This window comes from Larimichthys crocea, chromosome XI, assembly GCF_000972845.2.
Source record: "Larimichthys crocea isolate SSNF chromosome XI, L_crocea_2.0, whole genome shotgun sequence".
In the NCBI taxonomy this organism is placed as follows: Eukaryota; Metazoa; Chordata; class Actinopteri; family Sciaenidae; genus Larimichthys; species Larimichthys crocea.
This window is the reverse complement of record NC_040021.1, coordinates 16,839,732-16,861,411: the sequence shown is the minus strand read 5'-3', so window position 1 is coordinate 16,861,411 and position 21,680 is coordinate 16,839,732. Positions and strand designations below refer to the sequence as shown.

The following is a 21,680-nucleotide window of genomic DNA, read 5'->3' as shown; positions in this document are numbered from 1 at the left end:
CGCACAAGTTTGAGCGGTGCAGCTCGCACGTGTCTCAGCTGTATTTGCTTAAAGCTCTCCCTCCAAAGGCAAAGCTATCTCTGCTGATTGTATAAGTCACTTGTTTCCGTAAGAGGATGGAAAAATATCACGATCGTGCTAGAAAAACAACCATGGCATTCCAAAGGAGAGACAAGGCTTCATAAGTATATATTTGTGATTATCATACCTGACTGTAATTTGTAGAAAATTGCTAATACTCAAATATGTCTCGTGTTTACTTTTGTAATTGGATCACATGCTCTCGGGAGATGAGGACGTACCTCTGCAAACTATTTTTGCTGGATCGACATGAAAAAAGGAAAAGTAACAATATTTGGTTACATTAAAAATACTCAACATAGAGAACAAAAGTACACAAATATTTTATGAATCTAAGAAAGTGATACATCAATTTGGTGCAGGTATAAGCCACATAAAAGCACAATTCCAGAGTACACTTGCACCCTTTCCAGCATCACAGTCAAGTACTATACATACTACACGTTTCAGTTTCAGGTAAACAGACAAAAAATGCAGACAATGTGTTCAGTTTTCTTCCATAAATCACCACAACCTAGTGCGTATTTACATTACATAGAGAGGTATTGATAAGGCAACAAGTAATGCAGTGTTTTTAGAAATTCATAAACTGGATAAAGTTTCCACTGTGAACGGCACTGAGCCAGCAGGCTGTCCTTGAACACAATAAGCACGGATTCACACAGGATCAGGGATTGCGGCAACTCAAAGCAGGGTCGTCTAACTTTTTATTTCTCTGATTAACAGCTTCATCAAGGCCAGCAATCGCTTTCTGTTATCGTTACTCTCTATCTCTCTCTCTCTCTCAAACCAAATTAAACTTCCTCGTGTCATTATTTTGCAGCGTAAATTGCGAGTCGGACTTAGATTTAGAAGCTGGTACATGAAGTCAGAACACACACACACAGGTATATTATCAGAGTTTAGTCCGTGAATCCACCTGGATAGTCTCTGATTTAGAGACATTTCAGGCTGTCTGTGGAGGTTTGACTGATCTGAGTGTCTGATTGGCTTGCAGAGCTTGATGTGAAGCTCCGTTTTCCCCAAAGTTGGATTTGGATCAACTTCTCTCCCACACGGCGGTGCGGTTTTTGCGGTAACCCCTGCGTGGCGGACTGCTGGTGCAGAAATGCACGACCCCCACTGAAATGAATGAAAAGACCTCAGTTTTTCCCGTAGCACCTGATCCTGTGTGAATCCATGCTAACCAAGTATAAATAGAGCTCCTCAGAAAAGTTTACATAACACAGGGAAATGAAGTACTTGAAGAAAATCTGTTATATATAACTGTATATCAACGCCAGACTGTGCAGAGATAATTAATAATTAATTAAACTCAATATATAATTAAAGATAATGGAAAAAATATGTTAATATATGAATGTTTGAGTTTAATAATCTCTTCTCTATCCTAGTCAATCCCTTCAAATACAAAAGACTATAAGTGAGATGAAGTCTGGCTCATATTTCAGTGACACTTGATATTCTCCAACAACTCGAACCATAAAATCATCACAGCCCAAATTGCGAAAACAGCTGAACTTGGCCTGAAAAGTGAAGCAGATACAGAATACAGAGCTTTCTGTTAAATATCCAAACAGATCTGTCCACAAACACTTCAAGGCCTCTCCTCACACCTGAACCTGTCTTGCAGGCTGGTGTTTTGCTCACGTGTTCAGGCTCTGGCTCTCTTCTGGGTTTGTCTTCTGGCAGACTGCCTGCTGGTAGGTATGTCCGGAGCACTTCTTCAGGTGGATGGGCACCTCTTCCTGACCTCCACTTCCACCTTTCCTAACCTTATCCTTGTCTCTGCGGACCTGAGATGTCCCGCTGCTGCCCTTTGATGAGACCGTCTGTCCTCTGAATAGTTGTGCCCGTTGCTGACAAAGGCCCACCTTACTGAGAAGGATGAACACATCCCCCCTGAAGGCCTTAGTGAAGATGGCGTAGAGGAACGGGTTGGCACAGGAATTGAGCGGGTAGAATAGCACCAATAAAATCTTGGAGTTGGAGACAGTGATGAGGGGCCGGTCCAGCACGGCTGACATGGCATAGAAAGAGATGGGTGCCATACACAAGAAGTCAGTAAAGATGAGGACAGCCATGCGCTTGGCGATGTTGGTGTCCTTGGATCCAGAACGGTAGTGAGGGTTGTGCACTGCGCAGTAGATCTTGAAGTAGCAAGCACAGATAACGAAAAAGGCCAGGATGTTGAGGACCAGAACTGACAAGATGTAGACCTGAGCCACTCTGGATTGGGTGTCCATTGGGAGACAGATGCTGACCTTCTGGTAACTGCTCACCCCAACCAGTGGGAGCAGAGCCAGAAGGAGGCAGAAGATCCAGCCGCCTAGCATCGCGACTGCCGCGTGGTGCAGATGCAGCTTACGATCCAGCCGCATTGCAAAGGTGATGGCGTACCACCTCTCCAGAGTGATCACTGTCAAGGTGTAAACAGACAGCTCACTCGCGAAGACCGTAAAAAACCCTGCAAGTCCACAGCCGGGGCCCGTCTGCCAGTCTATGGCGTGGTTGAAATACTCTGCTCGTGTGTGGAGGTCTACAGAGGCGATAAGCAGCAGATAAATCCCCATGCAAAGATCTGCAAAGGCCAGGTGACACATGAGGAAGCGGGAGACTGAGAGCTTGTAGTGGCTGGTTAGCAGCACCAGAAGCACCACCACATTTCCCAGAATAGCCAGCAGACTCACAAACCACACCGACACTCGCAGGAAGCCAAAACCCATTATGTCCTCACAAGGATTGAACTCATCGGGCACTGGTGCACACGCCACCTCCTCCCCTTCCTCACACACCACATAATCATAACGACTGTCAAAGTCTTGGCTAGTATCCTCCTGGGGGTTCTTGAGGGTCTCTCCAAAACCCACATCCTCATCTGGCTGACCCCCAAAGTAGGCGTGGTAATGGAGGCTGCCATGGAAGTCACCTCTCCTCCAGTCTTGTTGGGACTCTCTGTGGCCTCCGTCGTTTGGTTCCTGGTCTGGGACTGTTTCCACAACACTGTCCCCTTGGAGGGAAGGAATGCGGAGGGGCCCCACAGAGCGCTTGTGATGCTGGTCGTAGAAAGCAGTCAGGTTACAGATGATGTACTCCAAAAAGCTGCAAAACACAGATACACATGAGATTGAGTCCATAAAATAATACCGTAGCTCTAAATTATACAAAAAACACACCTGGCTTCAGGCCACACTAGCATTAAGTGTCAAGTCAAATCGAATAATTTATATATCCAGTTAAAGAAAAGTGATTCCTGTTTTGAGAGTCATTATTAGACTGGCTCAACCTTCTTCCTACAATAACAGCAATGACTGACACTAATTATGGAAGCACTGTAGGAAGTTAGAGGTAAACACGCCAGAGAGTTGATTCAATCCCAGCCAAAATCCACACCATACAAGTGCAGCTGCCCCACTCACTGTGGTAAATCAACCTAATGCCCCAAAAACACAGACTACAAGAGCATTCTATTGGATACTGTCTTTTACACTATGGACACACTTCTTGCGATGCCTCCGCTTGATTTCTCTGACCTTCAACAAATACAAAATGAAGAATCGACAAAAGCTCACCCTCGTTTCTTTTTGAGGTTTTTGAAGCCGCAGCAGTGGCTCGGGTAGGTGAGGTTAGCGATGGTGAGGTGTTTGAATGTTTTAATGGGCGGCAGTTTCTTGAGGGCCCAGGCATCTCGTGCCTTCAGCTCCCGGAGAGAATCCATACCTGTAGTCGGGAGGGAGGTGATCCCTGTTAGGGACACGTCTCTTGGAGACAGAAAGGAAATAGAAGAATTTAACAAGATACATTACAAGATACATTAGATGCATCAAAGATTTTGTTTTTTGGTTCTAATAACAGTAGAGTGATGATGAATGGATGATCCTAGCCTTTGGGACTTTAGGACTCCAAATGTTATTCTATGACCCAAGTCACATAGTATTCACTAAGCAATCTTTTTACCTGTTGTAATTTCAAAGGTATTTTTATATTTCTGCCAAGACTGATAAAATGTGTGCCTGGGTCAAAACCAACGCTCAAATCCAACATTTCCACAGATTGTGTGGCTCTATGCTTCTTCTTTGCTGGAATGTACCTAAAGTCCACTGCCGTTTAGTCCGTGGAAATACTAGATTTAAATGTTAATTTAACCGCTGGCAAACATTTTATCTTTCCAACCAAAGAGAAGACATCTGTGGGATCTGTTTAGACTTTTCTTATGAACGTTTTGTGACCGAAATCACAGAATGCTGTATGGACTGCTTGTCACAAACGTGGCTAAGTTACATCCCTGATACAGTCGATAACATATAAGAATACACTAACTGAATGCTAATAAACAATACTGAATACTATTCTTTCATCTGCCAACCTGAAAGAGCCGCCCAGAACCTTTCAACATTGGAACAAACGTACTATCAGCAAATCTACAGTGGAGCTAGACATGATGAGAGCAGATAGCTCATAGATAGATGATAAACAACACCCTCCATCTGTTTCCTAGAGTGAGCTCCTCAGTCTTTCATCATCTTTAAACAATTACGTGTGGTATTTCGTGCACTCGACCATCATGCCAAAACCAGCTCAACCTCCTCAGGACAAAGACATGCAGGGGACTGACAATCTCACCAACATCCTGTGAGATCCCATTATCAGGACATTCTGCTGTACTGGACTGCCCCCTTCCACAGGCCAACTAAAGGCCAAATTCTCTTTTGCTTTCTTTAGTTTGCTAACCCATTAAACCTCTAAGTAATTGTATCTGCTGGTTAATGTGATTAAATAAAAGAAACACAGGCAAAACTATTTCATATTTGCTAAGAGGTCAATTGTTCTTTTTTAGTCCCATTTGCTCCCCTCGCTTCTTTGTCCTTTGCTCCCTTTTTCTCTCATGGGACACATTGTGTAAGGCTCTAAAAAAAAAAAAAAACAGCACAGACTCTGTGAGTGTCAGTCTGATTTTGTCATTCCCAGATGTTTAGCTCATGACCTCATTGAGGTGACCTCACCCAGGACATGTTCCTCAGTGGAACAGAGGAAGAAGACCTGCACACGAACCCCATTTACCTAACCAGACACTCAATGGCTAGATGAGAGCCATAACGGCAACTAGATAGCCGTGGTAGATGGCTTTGGCATCAGACACCTTTAAAAAACGAGGACTTGGCTTTAAAAACCTTGAGAACGACAACAAAAAATTCTGACAGTATCAAAGAAACGTCGAAAGCTTCTCTCTCACACACTCACACACAATGCGTTTCAAATTTCCTGGTCAAAGACACAGCTGTGGAGGAATGACTTTTGCTCTCTGATGATATGCTATCCCATTTCACAGACATGTCTCATCTCGTCTGGACATTATGAATGAGGAAATTAATAAAATCTAACTTGACATGGTGTGAATTACTAAACTAGGGCTATTATTAATTCATTTGCAGTATATGCTTTGAAAATGGTTCTCGATATGAAATTGTAAAACTTAGCTAGATGAGAAGATCAATAAAACATTAATGTCTGCCTGTCTGATGTATATGAAGTTATCAATCTTACATTTATCTCAAAGCCAAAAAGTGTAAAGGTTATGGTATTACTATACTTACTAAAACGTAGTTTAACAGTAGCACACAGAGAGAAGAATGGTATTGTCAGTGAAATGATGCCATAAGTCACACAACAATTTTGCCAACATTAGCTATAGATTTAAGTTCAACATTTTAATTCATATGGAAATATGTGTTTTTCCTCTTTAAAATGTTACATAGTATTTATGTTTGCTGTAACAAATGTTTATTATATTTTGTAACCAATACCATATTTTACTAAGATCCACTTCATCAACTTTTTGAAATTATTATTACATTTATTTATTTTTAACAGATTAGTTGTCTAAATTACTCATTCACTTAAATACAGTCAGTTTTTTATGTTGTAATATTAATAGAAAAATGAAATCTGCAAAAAACTATAACAAAACTGAGTTTAAAGCACTGTGGCTCATCTTGGAGCTGATTAAGTTCAAGATTTAAAGGTGTACTGTATGTGAAAAAAAAAAAAAGTGTGTAATTATGAGAGTGGCTCAAATTTTCAACCCTTCAGGTACTTACAGAAGCATGGGGCCGCTGATGGTGCCCGCAAAAGCCCTTTCATCCATCTTGGTAAGATACTTATTCCTGTGAAGGTCGCTGGACAGGAAAGCACAAATTTAAGTTTATTAAGAGAAAAGGTATCTTTCACATTTCAATCAGGCTGACAGAGGCCAGGCATGGCATAATATTTTCCCAAACCTCGTCACTGCACATTTCAGTTTATTTTCTCTAGTTTCAGGGGTGAAACATGACAGAGAAGGGTCTCACTCATGTTGTTGATTCAAATTAGACAGTATAAGATGTGATGGCATGCTCTTTAAACACACTGCACCCTCACTACACATTTCCCTGAATCTCTTAAATCTTATGAGGATAATAGACCTGTGAGGGTTGTGTTTGTCTTGGTCAGGCTGTGCTGGGATCAGTTCTCCCCTCAGACCCGATCAGGCGCCAACACAAACACCCATGTGCAAAGACTCACTAGTCACCGACCAATGGTTTAATTACACTCTTATAAGGACCTGGGATGTGTGTAGGTGTTTTAAAATAGGAGAGGGGTCTTAAATTAATATCATTAATACCTCATATCCTGAATATGCAGTATTCTAGACCAGGGGTGACACGAAGAAAGAAAACATGTTGCGACAAACGAGAAAAAGGAAGCAATGCTCACCCCTTTTGTCGTGATTTATCCAGCTGAGGCTATTCAATATACATGTGTGAAATTGATTTCTGAAGTCTGACACAGATTTAGGGTCCAGTGTCACTGAGTGTATGGGAGAGGGGAACTCTTAATGCAGACTTCCTGATTCCCTCTTTTGGAAACATTTTTTCCCATGAGAACTCCAGCTTACTAATCAAGAGCTGGGCTTAGGCCCTTTTGAGTACATATGAGAAGGCCTGTAGAGACACAACTGTGATCCTGCTGTTTGTGTAGTGCAATTTGGGGTAAGGAAATAGCCTACACATGCCAGATGTCAGAAATGATTTAATCCAGGCAAAATATTGAGCAACTAAATTTTTTGAAAAATGTAAGACCTCTGAATCGAATGCTTTTGGTGTCCTCATGAAAGATAATAATTGAATTTAAGAATGTTTATCAAGTAAATATTAAATAATCTTACACAAGTAAGAACACTAAAACACTGCAATGATTATTCAGTCGGATTATTTAGTGTATTGATTATTTGTCTGAAACAGTTGAACAGCATTGTTGAATACTTTAACCGTTTTGGGAATATGCTTATTCACTTTCTTGCCGAGAGATAGCTGAGAAGATTGATACCACACACATCTGTATAATAAATATGAAGCTACAGTCTGTTAGCTTAGCATAATGTTAGCATAGAGTCTGAAAATACAAAGAAACCTCTGGAATAATCCAACTCATAAGTAAAGGATTAAATGAGATATGATGGGTTAATAGGTCATCTTCAGAGGTACTCATAGGAAGATTTTATTACCTTTGCAAATAGCCAGGCTATAATGGCTGCTGGCTGTAGCTTCATATTTACCATTCAAACTTTAAAGTGGTATCGTTCTTAGCAAGCAAGTGAATATTTCCTAAAGTGTTGAATAGTCTTATAACAGTTGTCAAATGAATCAAACAAGGTGTTTATGGAGTTCACATAACAAAATACCTACACTTGATCAAGCTTGGTCCCATTGAAGGCATGATGTTGGATTTCTCTGAAGCCATTTCCATACAGCATCCTGGAATGACAGAGGTTTAGAAAATGGAAGAAAATAGTCATTTGTCTCTTTAGGTTTAGTTTACTGAATGAAAATATTTTCCACATGTGGACGCTTCATCAGTTTCTGCGCAGCAGTGACAGAGATAAGTAGGACATACTTATTTCCCATTCTATGGTGAGGTTTGATCTGCCTGTGCAATTTTGAGTTTTTTAGCCCAACAGTTTCTGTAAATTCCTGTTTTGGGGATTCAAATCGCTTCCTCACTCCAAAACCTAATGACATACATGTGATTGCCCGTTGTGTAAGGCTATGACTGTGTAATTGTTTTTGCTAGCTTGAAATTCAAGTCAGTTCAAAATGAGGACATGCTTTTAAAGTGAGTTAATTTTGGCCAATATCCACTCTTTCTAGTGGCTATTTTTGTGTTTGGAATGGATTTAGGGATGAAGGACAATACTGGCGTTATAGCACTCACTGTGCATTTGCTACAGTTTCTTAAATTTCTTCTGCATTTTGTATAAAAAAAAGTGTATGTTTTTTCTTTTTGGGGCATTTATATACGGTATATGTGAGCATCTAAATGCTGCATGCATGTGGTTGCTCTTGCAGATATCTTACACTGTCAGCACATCACTGGTGATGCCACGGAATGAGTTGCTCGGGATCTCAGTGATGTACGGATGATCAGCAATTTCCCTGCAAAGGAAGACGCCGAATACAGAGGAAATGAAGTGGTGTTGTAAATAAATACCTTTCACTGAGGAGTGTCAACGGGAGGAATGTAGTTGATAAATGTATTCTCCAGTGTTATGACTCGGGAGGAAAATTAAATTAGATAAGAGCTGAGAGGGTGATGACACAGAGACGTGTGTACAGATGTGGTTCATTTAATTTCATGCAGAGGTTTATGCATGGAAAGACAGATGCCTTGTGACTCAAAAACAAAGACGCGCACACACACACACACACACACACACACACACACACACACAGACAGACACTCTGATTATGTAACATGTTGTACATAAATAACACACAATCAAATTTATGAAGGAAAGTGGCCTTGTTAGTAGTAGCATTTCTTAAAACTGAAACCGCATTTCCCATAATCCTGACAATGCGGTGCCCTATTTTCTTAGAAGGAAAAGAAACATGATAGAAGTGTTTTTTTTTCATTGCTCTTTCAATTTATTAATTTATTTATTTATTGTGACACTGCAAAAATTATGAACCCCTAAAACCTCTCTTTGCACTGGAAGAATGCATCCATCTTTCTGTTCCTTAAACGGTATAAAATATAGTGTGAGCTGATGATGGCTTATCATCGTACTGACAGTCCTGTTGGTTTATGATAGTTAGAGTAATGGCTCTGAATTAATGTGGCAATGAATCGCTGACATTAAAATGCTACAAGTAACAGTTTTAGCGATCATAAATATTGATTAGTGTACCTAGTTTAAACGTTGTAAAATTAGAGCAACTTACAGTATGAAGTTCATGTCATTAGAGCGGATGTTGCTCAAGTCGGGGAAGAAAGTAATGCCAGTATTGAAAATTCCCCTGAAGAGCAAGAGTATAGAAACAGTCAGGACATACAGTAGACACAAAAGAGACTACACAAGCTCCTGTACAGATGTTACCTTATTGTTAATCCTCTGTGGGATAATATCATGTCCTAAAGATCAGAGTTTAGTAGAAGACTTCATTTAATAACTAGCCAAATACATTCACTGGCATATGCCTTTGTGACAGCAAATAGGCAAATTGTCTGGTTGCAAGCCAGGGATTCTTTTAGATTTTAGTACACAGTTTTGATCTACGATGGGGAAACAGCACCCTATAATTTTCTAGCCATAAGTCAAAAAATCCCATAAGTTTGACATCTTTCATTCTCAGGCCAAATCTGTTGAATATCTTTTAAAATGTTCAGTGTGCAGTCACTTTTCTTAAGTCAACCTGTACCACTGCATTAAACTCACATAAAGCATGACTCAGTCTTGCCCATACCGTTACACACATTGCTATGAATAGATCACAATGTCTAAATGATTACCAGATTGAAGCATTTTAAATACACACCCCTCATCTTTTTGGATTACCATAATGTTGTCAGTATGTGGAATTCAATGACAAAAAGGGTATGAAAAATACTCACAGGTATTTGAGGTTTGGGAGACTTTTAAAGGCTTCTGGGTCGATGTAGGTCAGACTTTTTGCATTACGTATCTCTCTGAAAGAACAGACAAGGTAAAAAAAAATGACTGAAAATGCACGTCTACATAATAACTAACTAATTTAGAACATAAAAGACAGAAGTATGGGTCGTGGCCATGTCTAAAAACTTGCCAACAGAGCAGGACAAGGTGCATGTTATTGTGCAAGAGAAGGGAAACCCGGTGCAGACAACCACAGCCGGAAGTAGAGTCCAATTAGTGTTTCATTAGTGTGTTTACTCTGGTCCGCCCTGGGCTGGACTAAACACCTCTCTCTCTGCTGTCTGAGGTCATGTGGTGCTCTGGAACGTTCGTGCTGGCCCTTCTTCACACACCTGGCAAACCACAGTCAGCCCAGCAGACAGACGTGGTCAGGTCAATGGAGGTCTCTCAGTGGGAGAGGTTCATCTTCACAGTTCTGCTGGGTAAAAATTACACTGAAACACCAGTGGGCAGTTTTATCAGTGAATATAATCACTCCAAAGTCTGTCAAGCAGGCTACAAAACTTCGTCACATCTCTTTGAACTTCGGAGGATCAGTCAGTTCAGGGCTGCTGGGACTTTTATTTCCTTTTACTTCTTTTGATAACGTTTTTTGTGGGTGGTCTTCTTCTTTTTCTTCAGCCGTGGTAACTTTGGCTGGTCATGTTAACTAAGCAATCTGAAGAGATTCGCACTCTTGTATCCAGCTTTTCTAAAAAAGTCAATCAGGTTCATGTAGCCAAGGTAAATAGTACCATCATCACATAGGAAAATGGGCTGCCCTGCTCAAAAAACACGGAGAAGAGACTCTTCAAAGGCAAAAATGAATCCATCTTAATCTTAAAATGAGACAAACTGTGAAAAATGTGAAAGAAAACTGACAGACCCTTAAATTGTGCTCATGATGCACTTATGACTAAAACGTTCACTTTTATTTTATGTTTTTTACACATTATCGCAGTTGAGATATGAACTAAATATATCCTTTTTTCCATATTGAGAAGATCTTCTGGTTTTTTGTCTGTAAGCTGGCATTTTTTCTTCTTCTCATGTGACAATATCTATTTGGTTGTGTTAAAGAAGATTTTATTTATTTTTTTGGGCCACTTGGTGGCAGCAGAACAAATTATAAAAATCTTCTAAATCTCGTTCTCGTTGCGTATTTAATCATCCAGCAGACATTGGGTAACATTAGCATTATTTTAAAGCTGCATTTGTGGGTACCAGACAAACAGAAGTCCAATATTTTCTTTCATTTTAGCTCTGTTTTTGTTGTCCACTAACTCCTGAGGGAAATTTAGCTCTTTAACTGAAAAATGCTTCACTACATTCACCTGCTAGTCGCTAATTATTATTGTTTTGCCTGCCCCAAGTGGCGCATTGCGTGTTTATTAGAGTTTTTTTGCTGAAAACAGCTGCTTTCTGTGGAAGTTACCAGCCATAAAACCAAAACAATCATCTTAAAGATGCTGTAAAGTTCCAAAGAGCCAAGGGGAAGTGCAGAGTTGGCTATTAATTCATCACCACAAGCAGCTCTTCACATTTGGACATATTAGTTTGACCCAGAGTTAATATAAAAATATCGATTATTTAAGCTACTGTAAAAATAAAACACACACTTTAATTTGTGCCAGAGAATTTTTCCCCTAAAATGAGCAAGAATGTAGAAGCTTTCGTAAGTGTGCGTCTATGTACTGTATCCCTATCATTTTCCAAAAAACTTTACATTTATCTAAAAATGTGTTACTTCCCAGTAAAAAAACAAGAATTCCTAAAACTGGTGTTTTATCTCAATAGTGGCATGATGAAGTTCACCAAGCCCCCTCTGAGTTCTCAGCTTCGACTGCAGTCCTGGATCCACAGCTGCTGTCGGCCTCAAGCAGCCAACAGGAAGCAGAGCATTAATTTGTGTCTGACCCTGAAGGAAACCTGAGAGAGATGCCATTATCTGATGAATGGCACTACACCATACCAATCAGCGGCAAATAGGCCCCAGTGATCCAAAATACACCACCAGAACACAGATACAACCCTCAGCTCATGGTCTGAATTATCATTTCTGTCTGTATTTTGATGTCTGGAATTCGGTAGGCTAAAAGGAAGGATAATTAAGATAAAAATGACTGTCAAATGATACGCACACATGCATCAAGTCATGTTAAATTAATTTCTGTAGCTGTTAATTATAATTACTGTCTCAAACGGCTACACGTGGCTAAATTTTATGCAGTAATTGAAGAGTGGAAACAAATTGCGTGTACACAAACTGCTGTGTTACAAGATGCTGTAACTTGGAACAAATCATTCACATAGGCAGGAAGTCTTGCAGTAATATATGAAGTGCTAGGAGGTGTTCTGCTGGAAAGTGTGTGGTCCACCCGGAGACTCAGCCATAAATCTCAATCCCATAATTGAGAATAGAGTGCACCTTGCAAGACTTTTTCCCCTGAGCCGCTTCAACAAGAGCTGGAGCATGAAGAAGACGAGGAGAGAAGCCAAATTCTGGCTGTTGTTCGGCCTCTCTGCTCTAACATGCTCATTGTGGCTGTCTGTTTGGACCAGGCTCGGTAATAATGGCCTAGATAATAAGGCATTTCATCAAATTGAGCTGTTTTTCATCTAATTTGCATGTAGTAATCCCACAACAGGGTATTCTTTTTCAATTTCTTTAACTGTCGGTGAGGCAAAAGTGCTCTGTACCACTCTGATGAGGAGCAGTAAGTAGTGCGCAGGAGAGAAATAAGCTTCTAATGTGTTTCTTCCTTGCTTCCAATTGCTGCTGGCAAGGTTCAAAATGAAGCATTTTTCTCTCCAGAGACCAATGGAACAGCTTAATCAATAAAGATCAATAAAGAGCGTGCCCTTTCCCTTTAGTTACTCACATGTGGGTGATTTTCCTCAGGCTGTAGAACGAGTGCCTCTCCAGTCTCTGCAGTGTCACGTCCACTGATATATGTCTACAAGAAATACACAGAGCTTAGATCAAATCTAACGTACGAACTGCCTTTGTAATATCAAAACAATGTTGTTTTTTTAACCATCTATCTAACTTGTGAGCACTTTGTCAGCGTGCAAGCGAAATATAAGACCTGTTTTCATAAATGAGTTTAAGTGTGCTGGCTCTAAAAATGATCCTAAAGCTGGCAACTCTTTCCTGAATTTATCAGCCCACCTTGTCTGAAGCCTCCAAAGTCACGGGTAATTTTACAGGTATGCACCTCACATATACACTACCCAGTCATCAGTCACTCCGCTCCCATTTGTTATTACTTGGTAACAAGTATGCTCTTTAAATAAACCATGAACTTAGCACTTGAGCAACCTTTATAAATGACTTACTTACAAGAAAAAAACACATAACATATATTCTGTTTACTTATAGTTATTACTGGGCACTTAATAAAACACACCTCTGTGTCCACAAACTAAAAAAAGAGCTTGTATTTGAGAATCTGAATAACATTTTTTGCTTTTCTATCATTTTATCTGGATAGACAACAGAGATTCAATAGAAATGCTGGCTGTGAGCACTCGTGGCTTTTGAGGCTTGCAGAAAAACTCCTCCACCTCCCTTCATGCATGACTTGGACGCAGACATTGATTCAGACTCAGAGGCAGGGGATCAAGGCTCAAGTGTATATTTTACATCTACACAGAGACTTCACCTCTTTTGGGAGTCTAAAATCACCACACGCCCAAAAAGCTCTGCTGGAATACCTAGGCAATGTCCAAGCCCCGCTGCGGTCGAAGGACCAACATTCCTATCGAAGGAACGCATTTGCGCTTCCAGCTGTGATTAGGAGCCAGCAGTGATACTAAACAGAGAGCATATCATCTGCTTGGGTGGAAGACAAAAAGGAAAGGGGTGGGCCGTTTGAAACTGGGATAGATTTCCATTTTTTGAGCGAAGCAGTTGAAAGACAACAGGTGGATGACAGCAAATGTGAAGGGCTCATGTTTGTTAAGTTAAATAGTGTTGTGAGTATAGTGTTGAATGGAATAACCCCACTGAATAAATTATCACTCACATCCTTGAGATGTTGACCATGCTGGAAAATGCATCTGTTGGCACGGATGACAGACGGGTCTCAAAAAGCCATCTGGTTAAAAAATAAAGACAGATATTTTAGTTGTCACAAACACATTTGACATTCTTTTTTAGAGAATTGCTAGATATTTTGGTAAAAACTCTTATTTGCTTTTTTTGCTGAGGGAGGACCGATATGACTCCAACATCTGCATGGTAAATGCAACTGGAGCCAGCAGCCATTTAGCTTAGCTTAGCATAAAAACTGGAAACACCAATCTGTCCAAAACAATGTTTTTGCCTAAGAGCACCTCAGTAATTAACACATTCAATATGTTTTCGTTGTAAAAGGCAGATCATGTTACCTTTGAACATAGCTAGGCTAACTTCTTCCTCCTGTTTGAGTCTTTATGCTAAGCTAACTGTCTGCTGGCCACAGATTCATATTTCACATACAGATGTAAGTGGTATTAATCTTCTCATCTAACTCTTAGCGATAGAGTCAAATTTCCTAAAGTGTAAAACAATTTCCTAAATGGACGAGGCCGAATATTTTCTGATAATGCCATTCATTGCAGCAGTGTTGACATGCTCTAGATTGTCTTTGTAATAAAAGTGCTGCTGCTATCAAAAAGTTCATTTCACAGAATTTCTGTTTTTACAACGGTCCAATAATTCTAGACAAGAAGAGACAATGAGACAGTGTAGAGATAAGAAATGAGAAAAAAGCAAGGGCAGATAACAACCCAACAGTGATAAATTTTAGCAAATGGTTACTTTGAAGCAAATGGTGAAACAGACCCCCCTATTCTGGGAACATGAGAAAAAACAAAGACTTGGATCTGACTGGACCTGAGCTGGCAGCCAAATCAAACAATGTCTGGGTCTGTTTAGGACAATGTTTCAGAAAGTTAAGGTTAAGACCTTAGTGTGCGATACACAGACTGAAACGACCTCCACATTGTTCAGGATAAATTAGTACCCAATGTTATTGTTACACTTCAAAATCAAATGTTAATTTATGAAAGAAAAAAAATTATCTGATCTATAAGTCAAACAGAGCTAGCTTGCTAGGGTAAAAGGGAAAAGAGAAATTATTAGATTAAAAGATTCTTCAAAAAGAGAAATAGTTTGACATTGTGACAAATGAACTCTTTCTTGCTTAGAGTTAGATGAGAGAATCAATTCCACTCTCATTTCTTTGGGGTAAATATGAAGCTATAGCTAGGAGATGGTTAGCTTAGCTTAGCTTAGCTTAGCATAAAGCTAAAGGGGGGAATCAGCTAGTCTGGTTCTGTCCAATGGCAAAAAAACATTTTATAAAGGTTTTGTGGATTTATCAAACAGGACATAACTTGTTTACCAGGGTTAGGGTGAGCATGGATTTTTGGAGCCAGGCTAGCTGTTTGCCCCTCTTTCTAGTCTTTGTGCTTATTCAGTCAACTTGCTGCCAGCTGTAGCATCATACTATAGAAATGAAAGTGATACTTATCAAACTCTAGGCAGAGTTCACTGTGAGCCTTTTACTTCTACCTCGCGATTGAAAATGTGTTATTTTTTTTCCTGTGGTCTTGCTGTGGATTTTGTTGTGGTGGATTTGCGAATCACAACATAATAACAGAGGAAAGAGATAAAGATGGTAGACACATGTGTTGATGTCATGTTGTATTCCACAGTCACCCTGCAGTAGGATGCACATTCACAGTTTGTTCCACTGCATCCTGTCTCAACTGGCAACAGTGTATGTATCCATTTGGAAACAGGTATAAGAAGTGACTCAGCCAAAGCCACCATCTTCATGCACCTTTGGTTCATCAGGGGAACAATAGACTAATTCAGAGACCGAGATCTGGCCCATGAGTCTGAATCACGCTCTCACGTGGGGGGTGGGTTAGTCAGTCAGTAGACACGGGAGCAACCTACACACACTTTGATTCAAACTCAAACTCAAACAAACAGAGGGACAAAAAGCAGACCCTGACACCAAACACCCCCGTCAAAACCGCGGTGTTTCGCCGCCACACTCAAACCCAAATAACCAGCATGTATTTTCCCTCAGGAACGTGGAGAGAAGACCAATGAGCCCATCTCAGTGGCTTGAGGAGAAAAGTGCTCCACCAATTTGTCATTTTGGATAGAAACCCGAGAAAACAAACAGGTTGGGAATTGAGTTTGAAGTGGGGAGAAGCCACATCATTTATAATATTGTCAGCTTTGGATTGACAACATAGCTGTGTTTGCTATGGCTGTCACATTTTTATGTGTAATGGTCTGTGGTGACTGGTAGAGAAGGTCAGTTACATATTCTCCTGCACTTTTCAACCTGCACTTTCACATACACTACTATGGTGTGGAAATACTGTCCCCCTTAATGTCTTCTCGGTCAGAATGCTTGGATGTTCACTACAGAATTACTATTTTACTGTTCTGATCTTGTGTTATGGGTGTATGAAGAAGTGCTTGATTTGGACAGGTGGTGGTGCACTATGATTTTCTCTTTAATTATTTAGGTTTTATTAGACATTACATTTGTTTTCTCATAAATATATGAGGTAATTACTGCAGAATGTGAAGTAACAGTAACAATTTCCATTACACGATCCATCGGTACAAATTAATAGCTGGGAAACAGTCAGTGTTTCCAGTAATCTCAGCTACAGCTTACGATGTTCAACATCCCACTTCTTATTTTACGATTAATCCCAGCGCTCATCTGTTACCATTCAGGGAACAGCATTAGAATTTCACTCATCGTGCAGTTTTATTAGATGAGAGGTCGAGGGACAACGAATATCATGAATTATCACATGTTTAAACCCCAATCCCAAATTTCTGAGGTTTTTGAAAGACTGGAACTGCTGTGTTTTTCTCCCCTTTCCCTTGAAGTCTTTTTTTCCTCTTAATTATTCTCAAATGGAACTCTCTGGGTGTTTGAGAAATGTGCTGTAAAAGGTAAATATTGTATTTGAATGCATCGTCCAGACGCAGCCGGGAGTCACGCTACGCAGGCTTTTAAGCATGTCTGTGCTTTCCTTTCCACCTCTCAGACTCCCAGTGACACATGGAGTAACCTCCACAAGTACGCACACACACACACACACACATACACAAAGGATTTCAAACTAAGTATCTACATATGCACACTCGCACACAAAAACACGCACAGACGTCTGCTTTGTGTTCACATTTTGTTTTGTGAATCGAACTTTTACACATTTTCCTCAAAATACTTTTTAACTAAACTCTTATGTTAATGACACCATTACTGCAGAAAGTTTTTGTCCCTTAGAGGGTAATTTTAAAATTATTATATTCATATTCTTTATTCTAGTTTATTCTTTCTATCTTTACCAACGTTGGAAAAAAAAGCCTTTAAAAAGAATAATTTGGGAAAATGGTCTTATTCACTTTCTGGCAGAGAGTAAGTTAGTTGAGTAGATGAGCAGATTGATAACTAGCCTGGCTCTGTCCAAAGATAATACATTTTGCCTACCAGCACCTCTAAAGCTCACCAATTAACAACTAATATTGTGTTTTTAAGCTGTAGAAATACAACAATAAGTTGTTTTACATGGAGTTATGTGCTGGTTCTGTCCCCATGCTTCCAGTCTTCATGTTAAGCTAACCTGCTGTTAAGTGAACAGACAAGAAAAAAGTGGTATCTCATGTAACTCAGAAAGAAACTATTTCCCCAAATATAGATTTTTTTCTCAAGCTCACATCATGTGAAATTTGAGTTCAATTTTGGCACTGCCAAAACAAGGATCTTAGTAAGTGGCTAAAATTCCACTAAAAGCGTTGGCCATTCAAAAACCTCATAGATTTTTCGTCGGTCCAATTCATGGAAATCTGTAATGATAGTTCCGAAATCTTTGAAAACAGTCCAAACATAAACTCTTGGCAGAGGTAACAATTAGGACAAAATACCAATAGCACAAATGAGCTGACAGCTTGTCCTGGCTGAAACACTGGACCGCAATGCCCAGACCAGGGCAGCGGGGTCATTCATTCCTCACTGTGGTCAACAAAATCTAATTTCCTCACGCCTCATCTACTGGAACATCCCACTCAATATACAGTCTATTTTGGGCTTATTTGGCAGATATTTTTATCAACAATTCGGTGCTTGGTGGCATGCTTCCATGTGTCTCTATCCTCCTGGAGGGATCTGGGCAGGAATGTGAGGAAATTGTAGGTGACATTGTTGGTATGTGGACGTGTGAATTGAAGCAGTGATCGGGAGATAATTTTATGTGATGGGTGCTGTTGAAGGCGATGCAAGGTAGCGTTTGGGATGGAGGGACGTTCCAATAAACTGTAAGAAAGGAATGAGGATTATCATAACAGGCGCAGAACCTCCTCCTTAGCTGAAATTATTATTAATGAGCCGGACATCTTTAGTGCTTTAGAGGAATTTTGACTGAAAGTCAACAGCCATCCTTTGAGGCTGTACTTGCACGTGATATTTTGAGCTATAGGCTAGCATCAGCATGCTAGATGACAATGCTGACACTGATTTTTAGCAGGTATAATGATTACCATGTACACCATCTTAGTTTGCTAACTCACATAATAGTACAGCTGGGGCTGATGGGACTGTCATTAGTATCTGGTCATCCACCAAATATTGGACAAATTAATTACATTTTGACCCGATGATGGCGCTAGATGAACGGGTAATACAATTGTGTGGGTGACATAAATGTCTGAACCATCACCAGAGTGGGCAGGGTTCATCCTCTGGGGACCAATCCAAAGATTTTTAAGACATTTCACCAGAAATGTCAAATATTGCATCTGCAAAGTGCATCTGACTCTTTTGTAAAAGGTATCAGATTGCTTTTTATTGTTACGATAACATCTGTAGTCAGCAGAGACTGTGGATTACTTAGTAATGTCCCAGAACACTCAGCCCTCTTTCAACACTATGCACTGTAATACACTGGGTTGTTCCTCTCTGACAAAACTGCAAAATAAATATATAAATTCTAATACTTACATAAATACTCATATAGGGTAGTTGTTTTTATGTTTTACTAAACTGTTAGTTTCCACAGTAACATCACTAAAAGTTCAGTTCATACACTGTAACAGTAACATCTGATTTATCAGTCAAGAATGCTAATTTAAATGGAAATACCCTTTCTAACTCTTCCACTTCTATGTTTCCACACATGCCACAGAGTCGCTGTGAAGGGCATGTGTTTCCATCACTCAAGGCCGGGGCAAACTGGGCGCTCTCTATTGCATAATTTTCACCCTCTACTTAAGCAATTTAGGAAGTGTAAAAAGCCCCGCTACATTTTTCAGAGTTGACCCTGACATATTACATCATGTGGTCTGTGAGGATTCTCGACAGACCGTTTGGGGTCTCAGATAACAACAAGATACAAGACATTTCTGTTGTTTCATTTCCCACTGCTAACAGAGTCCTAAACAGAACAGCCTCACTCTAATGGTACTGACAAGGTTTATTTTTATTCTTGGACTTATCATCTAGAGAGAGAAGATTTAAAGCCTTGAATACAACGTGCTTTTCTCCTCTTTATACTGTATGTGACTGTATATTGAATATCTTTGCATTTGGGGGTGTTTGTCGGAAGAAAACATGGTCTCTTGGAAATTGTTTCTGACATTTTTTCTGGCTAAGCACTACTGGAAATTATTAGAAAAAATAATCACCAAAAAATCAATACTCGAAAGACTCATTAGCTGCAGGTGGTCTTATTATTATTATTATTATACTGCTATATTACTATTACTGGAAAAACAGTTTGTTCTTGGAAAGGGAAGTTTGAGTTGTGTGATTCCATTTCACTACATAAAGTGTGTAGTCTCATAGCTGGAGAATAAGATGAACCCATCATCTGAAAAGTGTGTGTAGTTAATAATTAATAAATCTGAGCAGGTATGTTTTTTTTTCTAAAAATGTACTAAAATGCAAAGCTAGTGAGCATGAAATTTTAATGGAGCACTGAAGAGCATCCACTTTTATTTTCCAAACTGTCTCTTGTCCACATTGCATGTCTGCAGTAACGGACACTTGCATGTTTAAATACCCTGCAGCCTCCTTTTAAAATTCACTGACCTGTGTTCTGTGTTTCTTCTCTTACTTTCTCTCTTCCCCTCTGTCACTGTCTTCATATATCCTCACACAATTGCAAGACACAGGGGCAATTAGTAGTGCGTTAATATTAGATGTTGTAATGTAAATATGTAATTATAATTAAAAAGTTGAATGGAATAACAGAAATCACAACCATACATGGCCCAACCATAAACTAAAGAAATCAACTTTACTTTTGGGAAATTTAAGTTGTATTTTTCACATGTTCTGTTACATCTATATTTTGCTATAATGGTGGATTATCTGTTCAGGTTTTAATGAAATATGGGGCAATTTAATAAATCATTTAAGTTATGGAAACATATTTCTCCAATCATCAATTATTTAAGTTGAGTGTTTCTTTAATAGAGTTCAACATTAGCTTCATTTCACACCAAATCAAGAGCACAAGTCACACTGACAACTGGAACAGAGCTTGTTAGTAATAGACTACTATGACAGACGAAAATAATACCTTAAAATGGAGTAACTACTTAACATCACAGACTCCAAGTCCCTCTGGGAACACTATGAAGGAATATTCATGATATTGTAATGATTTTTCCTCGGGGTTAGGAGCACTTTACATTCAAAATGCATGAAAAAAAAAAGAAAGATCCATCAGAATCGCTTTTACAGACGCGTTTTGTACGCCTACTTACAGTCTCTCCGTGCTTGCTGGAAACCTGGGGAGAATATCAATGTCATAGCAGGAGATTATGTGAGTCTTCCACTCAGAGCACTCGCAGACAGCAGGGCAGGAGTCAGCCTCAGACACGGCGCTGATAGGGAGGGTGACGAGCGTAAACAACGCACATGTTATCACCTGCATGCTGGAGCCGGTGTAAAAAAATAAAAATAAATAAAAGAAAAAAAATCCCCAGACTGACTTCTGTCTCTCCACCTGACGGTCTTCTTGATGTCCACAACAACAAATGTGTGTTTGAGTTTAAGTTAGGCAGTCAGCTCTGTGATATCTGTTTCTGGGGTGTTACAATCCTCACACTGAAGTGTCATGCCCAAGTTTTCTTGCTCAGGGGCCCGGGATGTTTCTGTGAGGTTGTGAAGCTGGGGATGCTGTAGGACGGACAGCTGCAGCTCTGTGGTGGGTTCGGAGGTGGTCTTCAACTTGAGGGGAGGGTGGACTCTTGTGGCACTCTTGTGTGAGACTCGAGAAGTTTCTTTTTCTTTTCTTTTTTTCGTACTTGAACTGTGTCACTTCTGTTCTGTGCACTAAATAGGTAAACTCTAAACTATTTTATACCACATATGTTACTGAGTTTTTTGGTCTATAGTCATTTTGTATATCAAATATATAGCATTTACAGAAACATTTGTGTTTTTATGAGTCTATTATTCTAATCCTATTTTCTATTTTTTCTTTCCTTTTCTTATTAACATTGTCTTGTGCGATAAACAATAGCCTTTCTTTTATCGTCTTTTCTAACTGAAGAGCGGCAGGACTGGCGGTAACGCATACCTTTGGACAATGTAGT

General features: G+C 39.7%; 1 protein-coding gene across 2 annotated transcripts; it reads right to left on the bottom strand.

The window, feature by feature from the left end:
* Nucleotides 1-1,021: 1,021 nt before the first annotated feature.
* Nucleotides 1,022-21,536, bottom strand: tshr (thyroid stimulating hormone receptor). Of its 2 annotated transcripts, XM_010756941.3 has the most exons (10): nucleotides 20,847-21,536; nucleotides 14,080-14,151; nucleotides 12,934-13,008; nucleotides 10,012-10,086; nucleotides 9,342-9,416; nucleotides 8,475-8,552; nucleotides 7,806-7,874; nucleotides 6,180-6,257; nucleotides 3,654-3,842; nucleotides 1,022-3,183 (listed from the first exon to the last, which is right to left on the bottom strand). In XM_010756941.3, the coding sequence occupies exons 1-10, from the start codon at nucleotides 21,014-21,016 to the stop codon at nucleotides 1,728-1,730; spliced, it is 2,337 nt and encodes a 778-aa protein (XP_010755243.3). In that variant the 5' UTR covers nucleotides 21,017-21,536; the 3' UTR covers nucleotides 1,022-1,727. The 2 variants fall into 2 exon arrangements, with proteins under 2 accessions (XP_010755243.3, XP_027140154.1); XM_027284353.1 differs by lacking the exons at nucleotides 12,934-13,008; nucleotides 14,080-14,151; nucleotides 20,847-21,536 and adding an exon at nucleotides 10,405-10,472.
* Nucleotides 21,537-21,680: the final 144 nt, after the last annotated feature.

Coding starts and splice junctions, on each gene's coding strand:
- tshr (XM_010756941.3), bottom strand. CDS start 21,016: ATGCAGGTGATAACATGTGCGTTGTTTACGCTCGTCACCCTCCCTATC. Junction 3,843..6,179: donor ATCAGCGGCCCCATGCTTCT/GTAAGTACCTGA, acceptor TCTGTCTCCAAG/AGACGTGTCCCTAACAGGGA. Junction 3,184..3,653: donor AACCTCAAAAAGAAACGAGG/GTGAGCTTTTGT, acceptor TGTGTTTTGCAG/CTTTTTGGAGTACATCATCT.